Here is a 20,914-nt window from a genome sequence, read left to right as displayed (position 1 = left end):
AGGGGGGAGGGGGGGGAGGGGGGAGCAAAGAGCAAGATGGAAGTGCAAAGGGAGCACAGTCAATGTGGGGCAGTGGAAGAGGGACAACTCCCCGGGGCTGTTCTGGAGGTGACCCATGGGTCTGGCCTGCCCTCCGCCCCCACCCAGAACCATCGCCATTACACTAGGTACCAAAGCCAAGAACTCCCCAGTGCTGCCTGCACACTCCAGACCGACCCACGTTTGGAACAAGCCGTGGATCTACGTGGACGGCGGGTACCCGCGGACAGTCCGCAGTGGAGCCGGGCAGCAGTTCCCTGAGCTGCGTCCTCCCCTGCTGAAGGCATCGGGGTGAGCAGCCACTAGCACTGGGGCCCCGGCGTTCCCGGGTCCGGAGACACCCTCTGCTCTCCCGCCCTCAGTCCGAGAGCGAGGTCGGATTTCACTGCCCTCCGCTCCCTCGGAACGAGAGGGAGGCCGGCCTTGACGATGCACAGGGGAGAGCGCCAAATCCCGGCCCACACCTCTGCGAGAGAGGAGAGGAAGTTAAACAGTAAACAAGTTTCAGGGACCGCATGACGGCGAGACTCGGGAATCGGAAAGTCAGAAACCTCGGGAACAGAGTCAGCAAGTTGAGAGAGAGAGATCCTGACGGGGAATGGGACGGTCTCCCTTCTCAGAACAAACCCCACAGAATCTGTGAGGACAAGCATTGTAGCTCAGGATGAAGCTCTTCATTGATGGCCGCTCAGAATCAAAATATCCATTCGTTTACTTTAAAATCTGGTCCACGTCCAGAACGACATGAAGGCCTTCCATTCAACTCGTGATATTTTTGTTAAAAAAAAGTTGCTCCACCCAAACAGTGAAGCGACGGGCTGCTTCTGTCTTCCGTAAGCAAAGTGCGGCGGCACTTTTATCGACTAAAATCCTTGCCCGAATCTCCAGCTCCTTCGGGGAGTCGGGGGGCAGTTCAGTGCCCAACTCTGGTCAAGGCAACGTGCAGAGAAATAGGATGCAAGGGAATGTGTCCGTAGATCCTGCACACCAAGGAGTCGCGGGCTTCTCTCCGGGAAGTGGCGGAGGAGGGGAGGGGGGGAGGGATGGAATGGGAGGGAGGATGGGATGGAGGGGAGGGGTGGGATGGAGTGGGAGGGAGGTAGGGATGGAGGGGAGGAGGGAGGTGGGGAGGGGGTGGGAGGGAGAGAGGGCAAGAACTTGGTTCCAATTGATAGCAGCTCCTCAGGAGGGGTTCCCTCGATGGGTCGAGGTGTGGGGTCCCTCCAAAGGGAGGTCCTGCTGCGGTTGGTGCCACCGTGGGCCTGACTCAGCAGAGGGGTCCTTCGGTGCAGTACAGCTGTGACACCGTCTTGCTCAGCGCTGGCCCCAGGTTCCTTGGGAGGGAAAGTGCAGGGAGTTGATTTGTCCCCGTTACAGCTCCACGCAAACCTCCCAACACATCGCAATCACCGCAGGCTCAGTCACGTAACGTTCAGGGTGGGAAACCGATGTAGGTGCAGATCCCCCCACACAACCACCCCAACCCCCCCCCCCCCCCCCCCCCCCCCCCCCCCCCCCCCCCCCCCCCCCCCCCCCCAGTGTGGAGGGGAAGGGACTGTGGGTGAGGGGTTTACCTGCTTGTGATCAGGGTATCAGCAGTCAGTGATGGACCCTCACCACAGAACAACCGGCCCTGTCCTCATCTCCCTCAAACCCACCCTCTCTCCCTCCTCCCTCAAACCCACCCCTTCTCCTTCCCCCTCCATCCCACCCCCTCTCCCCCTCCCCCTCCCCCTCTATCTACCCCACCCCCTCCCCAAGTGTCCATGCCACCCCTCGAGTGCCGTGGCCCAGTTGCTGCAGGTGGGGTTAGCCACAGAGCCTGAGGTAACGCTGCCGGCGGCGGGACCCTGCGGACTGCGCTACCCCAGTACTCACCGCTGGGTGTTGCCACACTTGATGTTGGACAGCAGCTTCTCCCGCCCCAATGCCGTCGGACACGCCTCATAGGCTTTCATCAGGCTGTCAATCAGAAGCAGAGGTCTCAGTGAGGCCGCCAATTGAAAGCAGGGATCGCTGTCAGCCAACCAATCAGAAACACCTGGCAAGGACAGTTCCCTCCCATTCACTGTCCAAGGGCTGGTTGTCCGCAGTGTGGGGACTCCGTGCGGCACCTCGAATTACAACCCAGGAGACCATTCGGCCCTTCCAGTCCATGCCGGCTCCCAATCTCCTGCTTCTTATTCTCTCAACTCACCTTTGCCTCGCTTTGCAACTTATCTGGAACACAGCACAGAAACAGGCCCTACGGCCCACAATGTCTGCTGAACACGATGCTGAATTAAACGAAATCTCTTCTGCCTGCACATGATCCACATCCCTCCATTCCCTGCACATTCATGTGTCTAACAGCCTCATAAACCTCCTTGTTGTATTCCACCGCTTCCCCCAGCAGCCTGTTCCAGCTACCCACCGCTCTCTGGGTTAAAAAAAACTGGCCCTGCACATCTCCTTCCCCCTCTCACCTTAAATGCACATCCTCTGGTGTTTGACATTTCTACCCTGGGGGAAGAGATTCTGTCTACCCTATCTGTGCCTCTCACAACTCCACACTGAAGGAGCCGGTTCAACCTCCCACACTCCTCTCCCTCATGAGCCGCTGAATGGTGCACTTGAAACTTTAATGTTAGAGCCCTCACCCACTGGGGCAAGGGGAAGTTCCCCGAGCAATGGTCGCTGGGGCAGAGCGGAGATCACACCTGTGGTGCTGCGTATCCGATGCTCTGTGCCTGTGATGCTGCTGCAAGGAAGTTCCCCGGATACGCACCTGGCCACGGAGTCGTAGTGGCCCAGAATGGCCACGGCCTTCTCCCCACTGATACCATTGATCTGCATCAGCTGCTTAGCAAAGACCTCCTTCACAGTCTGCGCCTGAAAAACAGCAGCCACATTTAACAACAACCTGCATTTATATAGCACCTTTAGACACGGGAAAACGGCATTATTACTCATTCGTGGCAGCAGGTAGAGACCTGGATTTGATCCTCACATCCAGCAGTGTGTGTGTGTCTGTGTATGTGTGTGTGTGTGCCTGTGTCTGTGCCTCTGTGTGTGTGTGTGTGTGCCTGTGTATGTGTGTGCCTGTGTGTATGTGTGCGTGCCTGTGTCTGTGTGTGCTTGTGTGTGTGCCTGTGCGTGTGTGTGTGTATGCGTGTGCCTGTGTGTGTGTGTGTGTGCCTGTGTATGTGCCTCTGTGTGTGTGTGTGCGTATGCCTGTGTCTGTGTGTGCGTGTGCCTGTGTGTGTGTGTGTGTGCGCGCGTGTGCATGCTTGTCTGTGAGTGTGTTTCCTTCCCGTGACCCCATGGGTTTCTCCCGAGTGTTCCGGTTTCCTCCCACGTCCCAACAACATGCAGGGTCAACAGAATGTAGAACAGCACAGAACAGGCCCTTCGGCCCACCATGTCTGTGCCGACCATGATTCCAATTTAAACTAATCCCACCTGCCTACAAGCGGCCCATGTCCCTCTGTTCCCTGCCTGTTCATGTGCCTGTCTCACTGCCGAGTCGTTATCGTATCTGCTTCCACAACACCCCTGGCAGTGCACTCCAGGTACCTACCGCTTGCTGTGTAAGGTAAAACGCCTCGTAAATCTCCGCTAAACTTTCCTTTGCTCACCTTAAACCTATGCCCTCTAGTATTTGAGGTCATAGGTTAATTAGTCGCTGTAAATTGCCCCCAGTGTGTGGGTGGGTGTTAGTTGATGGGAAAGTGTGGAGGATAGATTAGTATAAGATTAGGAGGGGGATGAGACACGGAAGGAAAGCCCGTACTCTACGGAGGAAGAAGGCGCAGCACGTTCCGGTGATCCGATATACACACCAGACCTCGGAGGGATTGAGTGCAGATTCGTTGCTCTGATTGGAATATCAGCAGTTTGACTCAAATGTCAGCAAAACAAAGGAGCTGGTCACTGACTTCAGGAAGTGGGTCAGAGCACACGCCTGTCTATCAGTGGTGCTGGGGTGGAGATGGTTGAGAGCTTCAAGTTCTTAGGTGCAAATATCACCAATAATTTGTCCTGGACCAGCCACGTGAACGCTATGGCCAAGAAAGCTCACTAGCGCCTCTGCTGAGAAGTTCGGCCCGTCCCCGATGACCCTCACCAATTTTTACAGATGCATCGTTGAAAGCATCCTACCCGGATGTATCACGGCTTGGTACGGCAACTGCTCTGCCCAAGACCACAAGGAACTGTAGAGAGTTGTGGACACAGCCCAGTCCGTCACGGAAAACAGCCTCCCCTCCACTGACGCCGTCTACACTTCCCGCTGCCTCGGGAGAGCAGCCGACATAATCAAAGACCTCTCCCACCCCAGACATTCTCTCTTCTCTCCCCCTCCCATTGGGCAGAAGATACAAAAGCCTGAGAACACGTACCACCAGGCTCAAGGACAGCTTCTATCCCGCTGTTATCAGAGTCTTAAACGGACCTCTCATACACAACATGATGAACTCTTGATCTCCCAGTCTGCCCTTGCATCTTAGTGCAGTGCAGGCAGACAATTTCTCTGTAACTGTAACACTATATTCTGCATCCTGTTTTCCTTTATACAACCTCGATGTACTTATATACGGAATGATCTGTCTGACTGGCACGAAACTGTATCTTGGTACATGTGACAGTAATAAACCAATTCCAAATTGGACTTGGCGACCAGAACGATTGGGAGATTGAAAGGGTTAAACAACGCCCAGGGCTGACAGACTGACTGAGAGACAGTTGAAAGGGCAGAGAGAACAGAGGGAAGGGCACAACTACTGTGTTGTGGAGGCAACATAACTACTGTTCGACAGACTTTCAGTGCAGGAATATCAGAAACCTCCCAGTAACGTTAGGAGGAGGCCCATTGAGCTCCTGCTGTCCCAGAGGTAGGAGGATATATTGAACTCCCAGAAAGTTGAGCTGGGGTTCAGTTGGAAATTTCAGATCGAGACTTGCTCCAACTGAATTAGCAGAAGAGATTCAAAGGGTTCAGGACCCCATGACCATGCGGAAGGGATCGGATGAGACGCGCCTCAGCTCAGAAACTGGGATGTGGGTCATTAATATATTGTAAAAGGAGGTGGCCTTTCTGCACCACAAGGCACTCTACTGTTCAATTATCACTGCGCCCTCATGCACTTTGGCTGGGTTTGGGGTACCCAGCACCACAGGGTAGGCACTTCTTACAGAGTAATGTAGTTTGATGGCATTTATCACAATGTTTGCTAATTGCCAATTAATGTACCCCTCATTAGGATGTTAAGGCAAGAGGTAAATGGGCAGGGCTTAGGACTGGCAATGCTCAGGTAAAGAAGCAGGGCCTGGGTAAATCAGGTGCCCAGGTAAATGGGCAGGCACGGTAGTGTAGTGGTTAGCGTAATGCTATTACAGCGCCAGCAACCCAGGTTCAAGTCCGGCCACTGTCTGTGAGGAGTTTATATGTTCTCCCCGTGTCTGCGTGGGTTTCCTCCGGGTGCTCCGGTTTCCTCCCACGTTCCAAAAGACGTATGGGTTAGGAAGTTGTGGGCATGCTATGTTGGTGCCAGAAGCATGGCAACAGTTGTGGGCTGCCCCCAGAACACTCTATGCAAAAGATGTATTTCACTGTCTGTTTCGATGTACATGTGACTATCTTAGGTTCAAGGGCTGACAGTGCCCAGGTAAACAGGCTGAGTTTAATACTGACAGGGTCCTGGCAAGTAGGAAATGTCTGGGTAACTGGGCAGTGCTGACAGAGTGCAGGTAAACAGAAAGTGCTCAGGTAACTTGGCAGGTTCGGTTGTGGTCAACTCATTGTAGGAAGGATGTGGCAGGTAATTGGTCTGACAGTGCCCATGCTCTAGAGACGTCAACCCAAGTCCAAGGCACACCAGGAGGGAGTGATTAGCTGCTGCTGTGATTAGATGCGTGATTTCGGACTGCGAGGGGAAGATGAGGGTTGGTGAACAGGGGAAGGAGAGGTGTCACTCTGAATCAGGTGCACGAGAATTCAGGGGGTAAAGGACGTTTGAAAGGGACAACCAAACGAAGGTATGTCATGCCAGAACGCAGGGCTAAAGGGAAGGTGGAGTCAGTGACGGAGCAAGGGAACGGAGAGGGAGCAGTGGGTTGGAAGGATCAGGGGGACCTGGTGCAGAGAAAGATCCCACACCTCCAGTACAATACAAATACGCCCTCAGCCACAGCTCGTACACAGACGGGAGTATCCACCTCTCCCGCTCAACACGAGGAGCCGGGGAAATCCTGCCGTCCCGTCTTGATCACACGGTCTGGGGTCCCAGCAGGGACGAGGGAACCCCCATCCCCCACACTCACCCTGTTCTTCATGGCTCCTTCGTTGAAGTCGTTGAAGGTGAGCAGGATGCAGGTGTTGGAGTCTGTCTCCTCCTTGCTGCACGCCACTTGCTCCTCCTTCCTGCAGCTCACCAGGGTCTTTTGCTGGGGGAGGAAGGTACGGGAATGTTAAGATCCTCTCCCTTCTGCGGTCAGGTGTGCCGCCGCTCCCCCTCCCCTTCCTGGGAGCCACAAGGTGCGCCCTCCCCTCTCTTATACTGTTCTCCACGTGGCTGGGACTGACAAACCCCTGTTACACAGGGGGATCCCTGCTGGAGCCATCAGCTTGTCTTGTGATGACGTTAACAACGCTCCCTCCCAGACCAACACCCGGTGTACAACAAAGTTGCCACGCTAGTTGATAGGGTGGTCAAGGGGCATGTGGTGTGCTGGCCTTCATTAGTCGGGGTATTGAGTTCAAGAGCCGCGAGGTGATGTTGCAGCTCTATAGAGCTCTGGTTAGACCACACTCAGGGTATTGTGTTCAGTTCTGGTCGCCTTATTATAGGAAAGATGTGGAAGCTTTAGAGAGGGTGCAGAGATTTATCAGGATGCTGCACGGATTAGAGAACATGTCTTATGAGGATAGGTTGAGCAAGCTAGGGCTTTTCTCTTTGGAGAGATGCAGCTTGAGAGGGGAGACAGAGGACATCTTCGAGAGGCAGTGCCTCAAGAAGGCGGCATCCATCATCAAGGACCCTCACCCCCCCCAGGACATGCCCTCTTCTCGTTACTACCATCGGGGAGGAGGTACAGGAGCCTTAAGACCCACACTCAACGATTCAGGAACAGCTTCTTCCCCTCCGCCATCAGATTTCTGAATGGTCTATGAGCCCATGAACGCCACCCTTTCGCACTATTTATTTATTTTTGTAACATAGTAATTTTTATGTCTTGCACTGTATGGCTGCCACAAAACAACACATTTCACGACATGTGTCAGTGATAATAAACCTGATTCTGACTTGACAGAGGTGTACAAGATTATGAGGGGCATAGATAGCGTGGACCTCTTCCCCAGGGCGTAATGGCCAATACCAGAGGACAGCCGTTTAAGGTCAGAGGAGGAAAGTTTAGGGGAGATGTCAGAGGTAGGTTTTTGTTTTACACAGAGAGTGGTGGGTGCCTGGAACACACTGCCGGGGGTGGTGGTGAGGCTGATACAATAAGGACATTTAAAAGACTCTCAGATAGGCACATGGATGTAAGAAAAATGGAGGGTTGTGGGCTGTGCAGGAGGGAAGGGTTATATTGATCAGACAGAAGGTGTTTCTATAGGTCGGCACAACATTGTGGGCCGAAGGGCCTGTACTGTGCTGTAGTGTCCTATGTTCTCCCCGTCGACTCTGTTGCCTCACGCCAGGATCCTGAAAGCAACACGCTCCCTGGCGCTCTGTAGGAGGAGGTTACCGGGAGGACAGAGGAAACGATTCATGGACGTGCTCGTCTTCCCGCTACAACCCCACCAACTCTTGGGAGTCTCGCTCCAGGAGCGGAAGGAGAATGCTGCGTTGCTTCAGGAAGGCCGACGGTATCATCAGGGATGCCTGCCACCCCTGGCCATTCCCTGTTCTACCTTCCGGGAGACAATACAGGAGCTCAAAAGCCCCGGACATCCAGACTCAAGAACAGCTCCTTCCCCGCTGCGGTCAGACCCCTGAACCAATCCCCTCTGTCACACCCCCTTCCCGGTGGGGCTGCCACACCTTGGACTCTGTGTTCCTGTGCCTGAACACAGGGTTACAACAGAAACACCTACCAGGTACAGGTTCTGCAGGTATCGGGTCATGATCGTGAGGTAGGCGGCCGACTCCTTCACGTCCTTGGTCCGCTTGACAAAAAATCCGTCCACAACCTGCCGGGCGGGACGTACAGAGGGTCAGGCAACGGTCAGTACTCTCGCGGCAATCCAACACCCCCACAGAGCGGGGCACTGGCAACTGCAGGGGCACACGTTTAGGGACGCTGCAAAGCGGGGGTTAGGGAGTTGGGTCTGGTAACGCAGTGGGTTTTCGGGAAACCGAGGAGATTTACAAGGACGCTGCTCAGGATTGGGGAGCATGCCTTATGAAAACAGGTTGCGGGAACTCGGCCTTTTCTCCTTGGAGCGACGGAGGATGAGGGGGGATAGAGGTGTATAAGATGATGAGAGGCATTGATCAAGTGGATAGTCAGAGGCTTTTCCCCAGGGCTGAAATGGTTGCCACAAGAGGACACAGGTTTAAGGTGCTGGGGAGTAGGTACAGAGGAGATGTCAGGGGTAAGTTTTTTACTCAGAGAGTGGTGAGTGCGTGGAACGGGCTGCCGGCAACGGTGGTGGAGGCGGATACGACAGGGTCTTTTAGGAGACTTTTGGATAGGTACATGGACCTGGGAAAAATAGAGGGCTATGGGTAAGCCTAGTAATTTCTAAGGTAGGGACATGTTCGGCACAGCTCTGTGGGCCAAAGGGCCTGAATTGTGCTGTAGGTTTTCTATGTTTCTAAATGGTCTCACCAACCGGAAGCAGCAGGAGGTTCGGAATCTAACAGAGCTTCCGAGGACAATGGAGGGATAGGTGCTCGGAGAAAGACAATAATAATTGTCCTTAGGGTGAAAGTGTGATGGGAGGTGGTGCAGGTATAACAGGAGAGCACAGAAGAAAGCAATGTTTAAGAGGCATTTAGGCAGACACATGAACAGGCAGGGAGTGGAGGGATATGGCCCACGCGCAGGCAGTTGTCCAGTTTAAATTAGTGTCATGGTCAGCACGGACATTGTGGGCCGAAGGGCCTGTTCCTGAGCCGTGCTGTTCTGTGTGAACACTGGCGATGGGTCAAGTGAGGAAAGGGAGCCACAGCCCCGGAGCCTGGTCCTCCCACTCACGAGCAACACACAATCTGCTGGAGAAACTCAGCCAGTCGTGCAGCATCTGTGGGGGAGGGAGAGAGGGATCATCGATGTTTCGGGTGGAGACCAAACGTCGACAATTCCTTTCCTCCCAGGGATGCTGCTCGACCCGCTGAGTTCCTCCAGCGGGTGGCTTGTTACTTCAGATTGCAGCGTCTGCGTGAATGCACACTGTCTTTTCCCCGGGGAAGGGGAACTAAAAACTTGAGGGCACAGGTTTAAGGTGAGGGGTGCAAGATCTAAAAGGGACCCGAGGGGCAGCTTCTTCACACAGAGGGTGGCGGGCGTGTGGAACGAGCTGCCAGAGGCAGTGGTCGAGGCGGGTACAACGACAACATTTAAAAGACAGTTGGACGATGACAAGGATTGGAAAAGTTCAGAGGGAAATGGGCCAAACGCGGGCAAATGGGACTGGCTTAGTTGGGAATCTTGGTCGGCACGGATCAGTTGGGCCGAAGGGCCTGTTTCTGTGCTATCAGTACCGTACCTGATCTTTTGCCTCTCTCATTTTCCAGCCAATGCCCATTCCCCTCACTCTTTGTCCTTCACCCCCCCCCCCCCACACCCTCACCTCTTCCCCCCTCCTCGGTCTTCCCACCCCCCACCTCCCCTCGCTCCCCGTCATTCCCCATGGAACTGCGTCGGCGGAGGCTCTGTTGACGCTGGCGGAGGAACGGAGTTTCTCAGGCGGCGCCTGCTCCCGGCGCGTTTACCTGGGTGTTGACGATCGCCTGTTGCAGCGTGCTCTCGGGGAGGCTCAGGTGTTTGACGAAGCTGCAGTCCTCGACCAGGTAGATGCGGTTCCTCAGTCCACAGCGCTTCATCCGAAACTGGAGAGACAGGCAGTTAGACATGGGCGTCCCTCAGCGTCAGGCAACGAGCCTCCTGCACAGTGGAGCAGCGGGTAGAGCTGCTACCTTGCAGTTCTGGAGACCCGGGTTCGATCCTGACCTCCGGGGGTGTGTGTGTGTGTGTGTGTGTGTGTGTGTGTGTGTCTGTGTGTGTGTGTGTGTGTGTGTGTGTGTGTGTGTGTGTGTGTGTGTGTGTGTGTGTGTATGTGTGTGTGTGTACGTGCACGCGCGCGTGTTCTCCCTGTGACCCTGGGTGCTCCGGTTCCCTCCCACGTCCCAATAACGTGCGGGGTCGGTGGGTTAATTGGCCGCTGTAAATTGCCCCCAGTGTGTGGGTGAGGGGTAGAATCTGGGAGGAGTTGATGGGAATGTGGGGAGAATGAAAATGGAATTGGTGTAAATGGGTGGTTGATGGCCGGCAGGGGCTTGATGGGTGAAGGGCCTGTTTCCGTGGTGTATGACTATAAGGACTACCGACCTGGGGCAGCTCACTGAGGCAGAGTACACCACGGGACGGAGAGAGAGACAGAGAGAGAGACACACACACACAAACTGACACAGAGACACATACAGACAGACAGACACACAGACAGAGACACACACATACAGAGAGACATACACACAGACAGGAGACAGAGAGAGACACACACACAGAGGCAGAGACACGCTGACACAGAGGCAGAGACACACTGACACAGAAGCTGACTCAGAGGCACACTGACACAGAGGCAGAAACACGCTGACACAGAGGCAGACGCTGACACAGGGGCAGAGGCACACACTGACACACAGACAGACGCTGACACAGAGGCAGACGCTGACACAGAGACAGGCACACGCTGACACAGAGACAGACGCTGACACAGAGACAGACACACACTGACAGAGGCAGACGCTGACACGGAGACAGATGCTGACACAGAGACAGACACACACTGATACAGAGACACACACTGACACACAGGTCGGCCTGGGACCTGTAGTGGGCTCAATATCAAACTCCTATAGTTACTGACCACCGACACTGAGACACAAGGAGCCAGTCACGGAGAAGTTGGGACTTTGGTCCCGAACGAACAGCCCCCACTGTCGGCCGCCCCAGCACATGGTGATGGTGACGCTCCTTACCTTCTGCTCCCGGAAACGGCCGTCCACGATGCTGCCGCACAGATCGTCCATCCTCTTCCTCTCCACCACATAGTCCAGGACCAGCTCCCGGGCACGAACCGGCTGAGGTTGCCCTGTGATGGCGACACAGGTGGATAGGGGATAAGGTGGTGTTCAGCCTGCTCACCTTCATAGGCAGGAGCACTGAGTTACAAGAGTTGGGATGTCATGTTACTGCTGTATAACACTTGAACACTGTGTGGAGTTCTGGTCACCACACTACAGAAAGGACATGGTAGTCGGCCGAGGGTTCCGGCCGGTCGGCCTGCCTGCCCGTATTCCGGGTTTACGTGCGCGCGCGGGTGTCCTTGGAGAGGGAGCACGCGGTCTCCGCGGGCACTCTGGTTGAGTTCCGCGCTCAGGGGATCGCGTGTGTCGTGGACGGTGAGAGCGTGATTCTTCTCTGAAGTGTTGCGGGTGTGTTTAGCGGGTGTTTAGTTGGCGTTATTTTGCTGTAGTTCTGTAGCTGCTCAGTCTCTTCTCTTTCTGTATTAGTTGTAGTGTTTTGGCACTCCTTTTGTAGTGCTTTTAGTTAATAAATGTTTAAAAAGAAAGGACATGGTGGTGCTGAACAGGGGGTAGAAAGGATTCAAATGGATGTTGCCAGGATTGGAGAGCTTCAGCTATAAGTTGAGACTGGATGGGCTGGGACTCTTTTCCCAGCAGTGAAGGAGGCTGAGGGGTGACCTTACAGAGGTTTATAAAATGATGAGGGGCACGGTCACAGGGTAGTGTAGTCTTGAACTAGAGGGCATAGGTTTAAGGTGAGAGGGGAACAAATTAAAGGGGCAAGTCTTCTCACAAAGAGGGGAGTGGGTGTATGGAACGAGCTGCCAGAGGAAGTGGTAGAGGCAAGTACAATAACAACGTTTAAAAGACAGTTGGACAGGTACACGGATAGGAAAGGTTTATAGGGATAGGGGCCAAACGCAGGTAAATGGGACTAGCTTAGGTAGGCAACTTGGGCAGCATGGGCAAGTTGGGCGGAAGGGCCTGTTTCCATGTGGTATAACTCCATGACACGGTGTAGAAAGTTGGAGAAACTGGGAGAACGGAGTGATTCTGGCAGGAAGGGAGAGAGGCAGTGTAACCTGGAGCTGTGGGAGTCTGTGGGCTTGTCATACATAGTGGCCACCAGCCTATCCCTGAGGTGGAGATGGGGAAGTGTCTGAGACAGAGGAGGGTGGGAATTGGACGCTACCTGTCCTGCTGGATGTACCCGGATTTTTTGTTTTTATTTCAGATTTTTAGTTCTGCATCTTTTTCGCTCTGAGTCCTACTCTAAGAAGAGGCTGGTCAACAAGACAAGGTTGAGTGTGGTCAAACGCGGGCCGTCTGTCCAGGGAGCCAGTCCACGTCTAACCTGAGACAGTTCAGGAGAAACACTGTAGCCTCCTGACTGACCATTTGCCCAGGACCGCGAGGAACTGCAGAGTTGTGAACGCAGCCCAGTCCGTCACACAGACCAGCCCGTCACACAGACCAGCCTCCCCTCCACTGACCCCGTCTGCACTTCCCGCTGCCTCGGGACATAATCAAGGACCCCTCCTTCCCCGGACATTCTCTCTTCTCCCCACTCCCAATTGGGCAGAAGATACAAAAGCCTGAGTACACGTACCACCAGGCTCAAGGACAGCTTCTATCCCACTGTTATAACGGACCTCTCATACGCTAAAACATGAATTCTTGATCTCTCAATCTACCTCATCATGGCCCTTGCACCTTATTGTCACTGCACTTTCTCTGTAACTGTGACACTTCATTCTGCATTCTGTTTTCCTTTTTACTACCTCGATGTACTTATGTACGGTATGATCTGTCTGGATGGCGCACAGACAGAAGCTTCTCACTGTATCTCAGTACATGTGTCAATAAACCAATGCAATTCAATAAAGCAGTGGACCTGACTATGCAGAGTTTGGAGCTAATCAAGGCTAAGTAACATGACTTATGGATGACTACTGAAATAAAATGAGTAGTTCAAAAGATTTGAGGTTATGGATGAGCTAAACTATACCAGAAGATAAATGGAGAAGGAGGAGGGAGAGAGAGAAAGATTTGGAGGGAGAGGGGCAAGAGGGGGGCAGAGGGAGAGGGGGAGAGTGAGAGGCAGTGCGAGGGGGAGGGCGAGGGGGGATAGCGAGGGGGGAGAGCGTGAGGGGGGCAAGGGGGTAGAGCGAGGGGGTAGAGCGGGGAGTGGTGGGGGGAGTGGGAGGGAGGGGAGCGAGGGGGGGAGCACGAGGGGGGAGCGAAGGGGGAGAGCGAGAGCGGGGAGCTGTACCTGGACAGTGCTGCAGCCTCTCCCGGGCCACCCACAGGAAGTCCCCGACGTGAAGCTTGCGAACATCGAAGTTGATTTTGTTTTTCCGCAGCTCGGTGACCAGTTCCCGCTTCCTGTGACTCGCTCCCCTAAAGGAACAACAGACCAGCGGTCAGTTGGGGCGGGGGGCTGGTAACGGGAGAGGGAGGCCGCTCGCAGGGGTAAGGGGGCAGCGGTCTGGACTCTCTGCGCGGGTCTGCCACTGCGCCATACGTCTGTAGTGGGAGAAGGAAGCGTCTCCCCACTGGGCTCCGGAAGCAATGAGATTGGCCAATGGTCACGCGCCCCGAAACAAAAACGTTGGGACTCCTGGGAAGAGGGAGTGATCGTCCAGAGTTCCTGCCCCCCGACTGCCGGGCGATTTCCCAGCGAGGACAAGGTCAGGGTCAGCTGTCAGTGCCTTTCCTCAGTACGTAGGCATGGAGACGACGGGGCAGTGCCCCCGCCACCTCTGTATGGAGAGTTAGCACAGCAGAGGAGCGAGGGGTGAAAGACGGCGAGAGGGTTAGTGAGGGAGGGGGGAGGAGGAGGGGCAGAGAATGGGCAGCGGGGGGGGGGAAGGGAACAAGAGAAGGCAAGGAGGGGGTGGGGGGGAGTGGGCGGGGGGGTGCCGGGGCGGGGAGTGTGAGACCGCAGGAGGCAGAGGGGAGGGGCAGAGAGAGAGCATGGGCGTTGGGCTAGAGAGCAGACAGCGAGGGGGGAGTACTTGCAGGGAAGAGGGGGCGTGTGTCGGAGTGAAGGGTGGGGACTCCCAGCAGAGGAGAGGATGGTGGAAGGTCACTGGGAGGGAGTTACTGTGACCTGTTGAGCCCCGTCCCGGTTAAATTGCGCAGATGGCATGAGGAGGGAAAACAGACATCGCAGGCTGAGGGAGAGAGGGGGGTAGGGAGGGGGGATGGGAGGAAGGGGGAGGGTGGAGGTGGGGAAAGGGGAGAGTGGGAGGAGGGGGGAGGAAGGGGGAAATGGAGGGGGGAGAGCGGGAGGGAGGGGGAGTAGGAGGGGATGGGGATGGGATGGGTGGGCAGCAGGGGGAGTGGGGAGCAGGAAGGAGGGGAGGGGTGGGGAGTGGGCGGGAGGGAGGGAGGGAGGGGTGGGGGGGAGCGCGGGGGGGATGGGAGGGGTGGGAGCTGGGGGGGGGGTGGAGGGAGGGGAGGTGTGGGGAGCCAGAGGGGAGGGGGCTGGGAGGGGAGGGATCGGGTGGGAGCTGGGGAAGGAGGGATGGGAGTGATGGGGAGTGGGAGGGACCGAGGGAGGGGTGGGGAGCAGGAGGTGGGGGAGAGTGGGGGGGATGGGAGGGAGCTGGGGGGTGGGGAGCAGGAGGGGTGGAGGGAGGGGAAGGTTGGGGAGCAGCAGGGGGAGGGAGGGGAGAGTTGGGGAGCAGGAGGGAGAGGTGGGAGGGGGGAAGGGGAGGGGAGGGGTGGGAGTGGGAGGGGGAGGGGCAGGGTAGGGGCAGGGGGGCAGGAGGGGTGGGAAGCAGTTGGGGGTCCTCATCTCCGACATACGCCGTTGTTTCGATGAAGTCGATGCATAGGACGACGTCGAAGTCCCCGGGGCGGAGGGTGAACTCAGGGACGTGTGTGAACGCGGGCTGCCGGTGGCGGGGGGCGCAGGTGGTCGTGCTCGGGGTCTCTGCGGGTGCCCCAGTGCCCAGCACGGTGTCTGTCAGTCTGCCGGTCGGTGCTTCGCCGGGCTCCGTGGGGAAGGGCGGCAACTGGACGGCACTTCTGCTGAGGAGAGAGAGCAACGTGAGTCAGAGGCAGGGAGCTCCCCCATAGCCCACCAGTCTGTCCCCCACCCGTCCCACCCCCACACCCGACCACCCATCCCTCCCACGCATCCCACCCCCACACCCCACCCCTCATCCCTCCCCCGCACCCACCGCCCACCCATCTCCATCCCCCACCCATCCCTCCCCCACTGCCCACCCCTCCCCACACCCCACCCATCCCTCCCCCACACCCACCTTTCCCCACACCCCACCACCCATCCCTCCCGCAGCAACACCCACCCCACTTCCAGAGCTACTGCAACAGGTGACACGGCAGCAGTCGGAACCACTGCCTTTCAGCACCAGCGATACAGGTTCCATCCCAATCTCCGGCACGGTGTATGTGTGTCTCTGTCTGTGTCTCTGTCTGTGTTTGTGTCTCTGTGTATGTCTGTTTGTCTCTGTGTGTGTGTGTGTGTGTGTGTATATATATGTGTGTGTGTGTGTGTGTGTGTATATGTGTGTGTGTCTCTGTGTGTGTCTCTGTGTTTGTGTGTGTGTGTGAGTATATGTGTGTGTGTGTTTCTGTGTGTGTCTGTTTGTCTGTCTCTGTGTGTGTGTGTGTGTGTGTGTGTGTGGGGAACGAGCTGCTGGAGGAATCGGTAGAGGCAGGTACTGATTTATTCTCCCTGTGGTGTGGGGTGGGGTGTGGGGTGGGGTGTGGGGTGGGGTGCGTGGGGAACGAGCTGCTGGAGGAATCGGCAGAGGCAGGTACTGATTTATTCTCCCTGTGGGTTTCCTCCCACATCCCAACGACATGCGGCTTGTTTAAGTGGCTGCTGTAAGTCATCCCCAGAGTAGGCAAGTGGCAAAAGCCTCAAGAGGGGGAGTGGACAGGCATTTGAGAAAGAATAAGGGAATTAGGGAGCTGGGGAATGGGATTGATATGGTGGGAGCTTGCATGGACTTGATGGGCCGAATGGCCTCCTTCTGTTGCAGTTAAATAACACACACTGCTGCAGTGCAGTGTTACTACCAGTGTTTCTCAGGTGAACCAGGCTGCTCGCAGTTTACCATCAGTGGACCCAAGGTGAGTGGGGAGCTCTGAGCTGGGTCCTGGACAACATTCATCCCTCAGCAAACGTCACTGAAACACTTTGTACAAACAGAGATGCTGGAAAGACTCAGCAAGTCAGGCAGCATCGGCGGAGAGAGACACAGAGATGCTGGAAACCGTCTCTCTCCCTACACTCGCTGCCTGACCTGCTGAGTGATTCCGATATTTTCTATTTCAGGTTTCCAGCAGTTTGATTTTTCAATTACTACAGTGGATCATTGTTTCATTGCTGTTTGTGGGTTTTACTGCGCATTAATAGTTCTGCACTTTTTCCAATATTATAACAGGGAAGCTTTTTGGTGACTTTAGGTCACTGGCCTACAGTTCAGTGACAGTCACTGGCCAAGTGCGAGGTGTTGCACTTTGGGAGATCAAATGTAAAGGAGCAGTACACTGTTAATGGGAAGACCCTTAACACTGTTGATGTACAGAGAGATCTTGGGGTCCAAGTCCATAGCTCCCTGGAAGTGGCTGTACAGGTTGATAGGGTGGTAAAGAAGGCATATGGCATGCTTGCCTTTATTAGTCGAGGCACTGAGTTCAAGAGTCAGGAAGTTATATTGCAGCTCTATAAAACTCTGGTTAGGCTGCATCTGGAGTATTGCATTCCATTCTGGTCGCCCTATTGTGGAGGCTAAGGAAAGGGTGCAGGAGAGGTTCATCAGGATGCTGCCTGGATTAGAGTGCTATAAGGAGAGGTTGGACAAACTTGGGTTGTTTTCTCTGGAGCAGCAGAGACTGAGTGGAGACTTGATATAAGTTTATGAGAGGCATAGATAGAGGACACATTCTTTTCCCTAGGGTCCAGATGTCTACTACTAGATGGCAGGCATTTAAGGTGAGAGGAGGGAAGTTTAAAGGAGATGTGCGGGGGCGTTTTTTTTACACTGAGAGCGGTGGGTGCCTGGAATGCGCTGCCAGGGGTGGTGGTGGAGGCAGGTACGATAGAGGGGTTTAAGAGGCTCTTAGATAAGCACATGAATGTGCAGAGAACGGAGGATGTGGACATTATGTAGGCAGAGGGGATTAGTTTAGTTGGGCATTTAATTACTAGTTTAGTTAGTTCGGCACAACACTGTGGGCCGAAGGGCCTGTTCCTGTGCAGGCCTGTTCTCTGTTCTTTGTTCTATGTGAAACACAGGTCAGGAAAGGCAAGTCCACCCTTCTCTGAGCCTGTGGCTAGAACAGAGGGTACACAGTAAGATCCATTCCTGGGCAAGACAATCTCATTTGGTTAACGTTCTATAATCTGCCTCAAACTCTTGGGTTTGGACCATAGAAAATTCACCAAAACCTTTTTTTTCTGGGGTGGGTGGGGAGTTCCAAATTTACATTACCATTCAGGTGCCAGTCCTGCCACCACAGGACCTTGACAGACTGGGCTCTGTCCTGCAAGCACCTTGTGAGTGTATTGTTTAAGGAGGTGATATGAGTGGCATTGAGGCACTGTACTGAATTAATGGTACAATCCATGTAGAGGAAGATGTGAACCCAATGTATTTACTGTACTATATTATAAATAAAATATATATTTGAAATTCTTTGGGTCATCATGTACATCAGTAACCCCTCCAGCTCTGCCTGTACACCTGTGCTTGTAACTTAATCCGGTGGGATCCAGAGTCATACAGCACATAAACTGTCAACCACCACTTACACCAATCCCACTTCATTCTCCCCACATTCCCGTCAACTCCCCCCAGATTCTACCCCTCACCCACACACTGGGGTCAATTAACCCACCGACCCTACACGTTGTTGGGATGTGAGAGGAAACCGGAGCCCCCGGGGGAAACCCACGGGGTCATGGAGAGAACATGCAAACTCCACACACACACACACACACACACACACACACACACACACACACACACACACACACACACACACACACACACACACACACACACACACACACACACACACACACACACAGCACCGGAGGTTGGGATCGAACCCGTGGCTGTACCTGCAGCGCCACCTTAGCCCGACACATTAAAGCCTTTCCACTGTGAAAGTGTGAAGGGGTGGGCAATAGGACGAGATACCAGCGGAGAGTTGGTGGAAGGAAAGAAACGAGAGAGTGAGAGTGGAAGACCACTGGTCCAACACACAGCAGCCGCTGATGGTAAAGCCCGCTCTCGATTCCTGGTGCTTACTCTGCAGCTGGGGTCGCTGGGGGCTGGTCCTCTTCACACTCCCCGACGAGGATGGGCTCAGCGGTTCCCACCGCCCCTCCCTGCACCTCCTCCAGCCGCTCCTGCTCCAGGTGCTCTGCGTTCAGCTTCTCGCCCAGCTTCAGACCTTTCTCGGTCAGGGTGAATCTGAGTGCACCGGACAAAAGGAGACCCGCTTAGAGTCAGAGAGATGTACAGCCCTTCAGCCCAACTTATCCATGCCAACGTTGCCTACCTGAGCCTGTACTTTGCCCATATCCCTCTAAACCTTTCCTATCCATGGAACTGTCCAGATGTTTTTATAATTGTATTGGTTTATTATTGTCACTTGTACCGAGGTACAGTGAAAAACTTGTCTTACAAACCGATTGTACAGGTCAATTCATTACACAGTTCAGTTACATTGGGTTAGTACAGAGTGCATTGATGTAGTACAGGTAAAAACAATAACAGTACAGAGTAAAGTGTCACAGCCACAGAGAAAGTGCAGTGCAATAAGGTACAAGGTCACAACAAGGTAGATCGTGAGGTCAGAGTCCATCTCATTGTATAAGGGAACCATTCAATAGTCTTATCACAGTGGGGTAAAAGTTGTCCTTGAGCCTGGTGGGACGTGCCCTCAGGCACCTGTATCTTCTACCCGATGGAAGAGGAGAGAAGAGAGAATGACCCGGGTGGGTGGGGTCTTTGATTATGCTGGCTGCTTCGCCAAGACAGCGAGAGGTAAAGACCAAGGAGGGGAGGCCGGTGTCCGTGACGCGCTGGGCTGTGTCCACAACTCTCTGCAGTTTCTTGCAGTCCTGGGCAGAACAGTTGCTGTACCAAGCCGTGATGCATCCAGATTGTACCCACCTCTCCCACTTCCTCTGGCAGCTCGTTCCACATACCCACTATCCTCTGCGTGAAAAACTTGCCCCTCAGATCCCTTTTAAACTTTTCCCTTCTAGTCCATCGCGCAAACCAGCCTCCCCTCCACTGACTCCGTCTACACCTCCTGCTGCCTCGGGAAAGCAGCCGACATAATCAAAAACCCCTCCCACCCCCGTCGTTCTCTCTTCTCCCCTCTCCCATCGGGCGGAAGGTACAAAAGCTCGAGAACACGTACCACCAGACTCAAGGACAGCTTGTATTCTCGCTGTGATAAAACTCTTGAACAGAGCGTTCATACGATAAAGACGAACTCTTGATCTCTCAGTCTACCTTGTTGTGGCCCTTGCACCTTATTGTCTCCCTGTACTGCAGTTTAACACTGTATTCTGCATTCTGTGTTTGGTTCCTTTTGTAGTACCTCGATGTTCTCATGTACGGAGTGATCTGTCTGGATGGCACGCAGACAAAAGCTTTTCACTGTGTGCCGGTACAAGTCACCATAATAAACCAATTACAGATTTAGACTCCCCTACCTTTGTGAAAAGACAGTGACCGTCCACCGTATCTCTGCCCCTCATGATTTTATAAACCTCTATAAAGTCACCCCTCAGCCTCCTCCAGGGTTAACAGTCCCAGCCTACCCAGTCTCTCATAACTAAAGCTCTCCGGACCTGGTAACGTGAATCCTTTTTGCTTCGTCGGCTTGCTGAGGCGTGATGAAATGTCACCCACCCACTTCACAGGAGGTACTGGGGCAGATGGGCCACAGGGGTGGGGGGGGGTGGATTCTGGTGCTTGGGGCCTGAAAGGCCTGGATCGAGCGGATGTGGAGAGGACGTTCCCCTCCGTGGGAGAGTCCAGGATCCGAGGGCACAGCCTCGGTATAAAGGGCCGTCCCTTTAGAACTGAGATGAGGAGGAATTTCTTCAGCCAGAGGGTGGTGAATCTTGGGAACTCATTGCCACAGAGGGCGATGGAGGCCAAGTCATTGGGTGTATTCAAGGCAGAGATTGATAGGTTCTTGATTGGTAAGGGGGTTAAGGGTTATGGGGAGAAGGCAGGAGAGTGGGGGTCAAAAAAAACCAATCAGCAACGGGAACATGCACCCAGTGAATGAAACCTCTCCAAGTATTCCTCACCACCACCCGTCTCACCACTGCCAGCAACGTATGCGGTTGGGCTCAGGAAAAATGTTCTTCACTCTTCTTAGTCTCTGTGCTTGATTACACATTCCCAGACTGTTACTATGGAAACACGGGGTCGCCCGAGGATTAACGATTAGGGAGCAAGTTGGCGGCTGGAATTCACGACGGATTATCAAAGAGGCCCCGCCACACTGACAGGCACAGGGCTGCAGTGAACCCTGGCATAAATAGTTAGAAGTGGCTCAGGAGGGAGCTCAAGCTGGTTCCTCAAGCTGTAAACAAAATATTTTCCTCATCTTTCCTCTTTTGCTTT

The 20,914-nt window shown here is 54.4% G+C and overlaps 1 protein-coding gene across 3 annotated transcripts in view; it reads right to left on the bottom strand.

Moving 5' to 3' along the window:
* Positions 1-20,914, bottom strand: part of mus81 (MUS81 structure-specific endonuclease subunit) — a 37,387-nt gene continuing 16,473 nt past the window's right edge. For 2 of the 3 annotated variants that reach the window (XM_052045268.1, XM_052045269.1), the window contains exons 8-17: positions 18,569-18,733; positions 15,087-15,311; positions 13,546-13,673; positions 11,226-11,338; positions 9,960-10,076; positions 8,117-8,212; positions 6,340-6,462; positions 2,807-2,910; positions 1,918-2,001; positions 1-1,373 (exon numbers count right to left, since the gene is read on the bottom strand). In XM_052045268.1, the coding sequence (XP_051901228.1) occupies positions 1,307-1,373; positions 1,918-2,001; positions 2,807-2,910; positions 6,340-6,462; positions 8,117-8,212; positions 9,960-10,076; positions 11,226-11,338; positions 13,546-13,673; positions 15,087-15,311; positions 18,569-18,733 (1,222 nt within the window). In that variant the 3' untranslated portion in view covers positions 1-1,306. The remainder of the gene's footprint in view (positions 1,374-1,917; positions 2,002-2,806; positions 2,911-6,339; positions 6,463-8,116; positions 8,213-9,959; positions 10,077-11,225; positions 11,339-13,545; positions 13,674-15,086; positions 15,312-18,568; positions 18,734-20,914) is intronic. The other variant, XM_052045270.1, reaches the window with a different exon arrangement.

Source organism: Pristis pectinata, chromosome 38 (assembly GCF_009764475.1).
Source record: "Pristis pectinata isolate sPriPec2 chromosome 38, sPriPec2.1.pri, whole genome shotgun sequence".
Classification (NCBI taxonomy): domain Eukaryota; kingdom Metazoa; phylum Chordata; class Chondrichthyes; order Rhinopristiformes; family Pristidae; genus Pristis; species Pristis pectinata.
The sequence above is the reverse complement of the archived record's forward strand: the minus strand, read 5'-3'. Positions and strand labels throughout refer to the sequence as shown.